The sequence below is a fragment of the Neltuma alba genome, unplaced genomic scaffold, assembly GCF_004799145.2.
Source record: "Neltuma alba isolate B1F8T4 unplaced genomic scaffold, ASM479914v2 tig00010128_pilon, whole genome shotgun sequence".
Lineage (NCBI taxonomy): Eukaryota > Viridiplantae > Streptophyta > Magnoliopsida > Fabales > Fabaceae > Neltuma > Neltuma alba.
In genome coordinates, this window is record NW_021635079.1 from 1,231,269 (window position 1) to 1,232,644 (window position 1,376).

General features: G+C 35.8%; 1 protein-coding gene across 1 annotated transcript; it reads left to right on the forward strand.

The window, feature by feature from the left end:
* The first annotated feature begins 396 nt into the window (after nucleotides 1-396).
* On the forward strand, nucleotides 397-1,376 carry LOC114754304 (uncharacterized). The gene is made up of 2 exons (XM_028943082.1): nucleotides 397-427; nucleotides 649-1,376. Exons 1-2 carry the CDS (start codon nucleotides 397-399, stop codon nucleotides 1,374-1,376), a joined length of 759 nt encoding a protein of 252 aa, XP_028798915.1.

Genomic DNA, 1,376 nt, shown 5'->3' on the forward strand with positions numbered 1-1,376 from the left:
TTTTTGGATAATGTTTTGGGCAATTAAATTAACTATTTGAATTTTGTAAAACTCTTTTGAAGTTGAAATGTATTGAAATTAATTTATTAAATTTTTTTGGGTGCATAAAATAGTGGGAGAATTTAAATTAAATTATTTAGTTACTTTTGTTAATTAAATTGATTTGTTAAATTCTCCATTAAGTTGTGCATATTTGGAATTTAAATGCACATTAGTGATATTTGTGATTAGCATGCATTTTCTAAGGAATAGCCACAGCATCCTTAATCATGTCGCATGCACTAATTAATCACATATGGATTTAAAATATCAATTGTAATTAAATGTGTAATTATGATTTATCTTTGCCCACAGGTAGATGTCTCATGATTGCATGTTTAATTAGGGTGGGATAGAATGGCCTTGTTATTTTCTAAGTGGCCCACAGGTATTAGAAAATGCAAATGCATTCTAGTTTCATCAGTTTGAGATAAATACATGCTATGATAATGTCTTTGCCCACAGGTAGACATTAGTGATACGTATTTATTACTTGTATGCTTTATTTATTTAGGCATGCATACATGGCACAGTGAATTGTGATTGCCTCAAATTCTAACTTGTGAGCTTGTTTGTTTGTTTGTTCATTTGTCTGTTTTCAATTTGCAGTTCCAATTGCTGCCCCTAGAATCATGACTGATGTGAGCAACAAAATAATCTTAGATGGCAGCACTAACTATGCTGATTGGAGAGATGATGTTTTGCTGCAGCTCGGTTGTATGGACTTAGATTATGCCTTGAGGGATGAAAAGCCTCCTAGACCAAATGATGCCTCAAATGATAAGGAGGCAAAAGAAAGGTATGAATTATGGGAGCGGAGCAACCACTTATCTCTTCTGCTTATACAACAAAGGATCACCAGAAGCATTAGGGAAGCAATCCCTAAATGTGAGATAGCCAAAGGATACCTAGAAGCGTTGGACAAGCAGTTCAAGCCAACAGACAAACAGATAGGTGGTGCCATCATGTCTGAATTATGTGTTATGAGGCTTACAGGCATTGGTGGTGTGAGGCAACATATAATGAAAATGAGAGACCTAGCCTCTCAGTTGAAATCCTTTGAAATGGAACCTACCGAGCAGTTCCTAGTGCAATTGATCTTAAACTCACTTCTTGCTCAATATGATGCTTTCAAGGTCTTGTACAACACACATAAGGAGAAATGGTCAGTGGATGAATTGTTGTCCATATGTGTTCAAGAAGAGACTAGATTGCTGATGAGTGGAAAGGATGCACAAAAGGAGGCTCATTTAGCAGAAAGTTCCAAGGCTGACAGCAGAAGGGGAAAGAAAGAAAAGAAGGAGAAAAAGAAAAAGGAGAAAATCCTTGCTGTTTGA

Bases quoted from the DNA above. Each gene is read 5' to 3' on its own strand.
- LOC114754304 (XM_028943082.1), top strand. From the start codon at position 397: ATGGCCTTGTTATTTTCTAAGTGGCCCACAG. The intron at 428-648 runs GTATTAGAAAAT...TTCAATTTGCAG, and splicing joins ATTTTCTAAGTGGCCCACAG to TTCCAATTGCTGCCCCTAGA.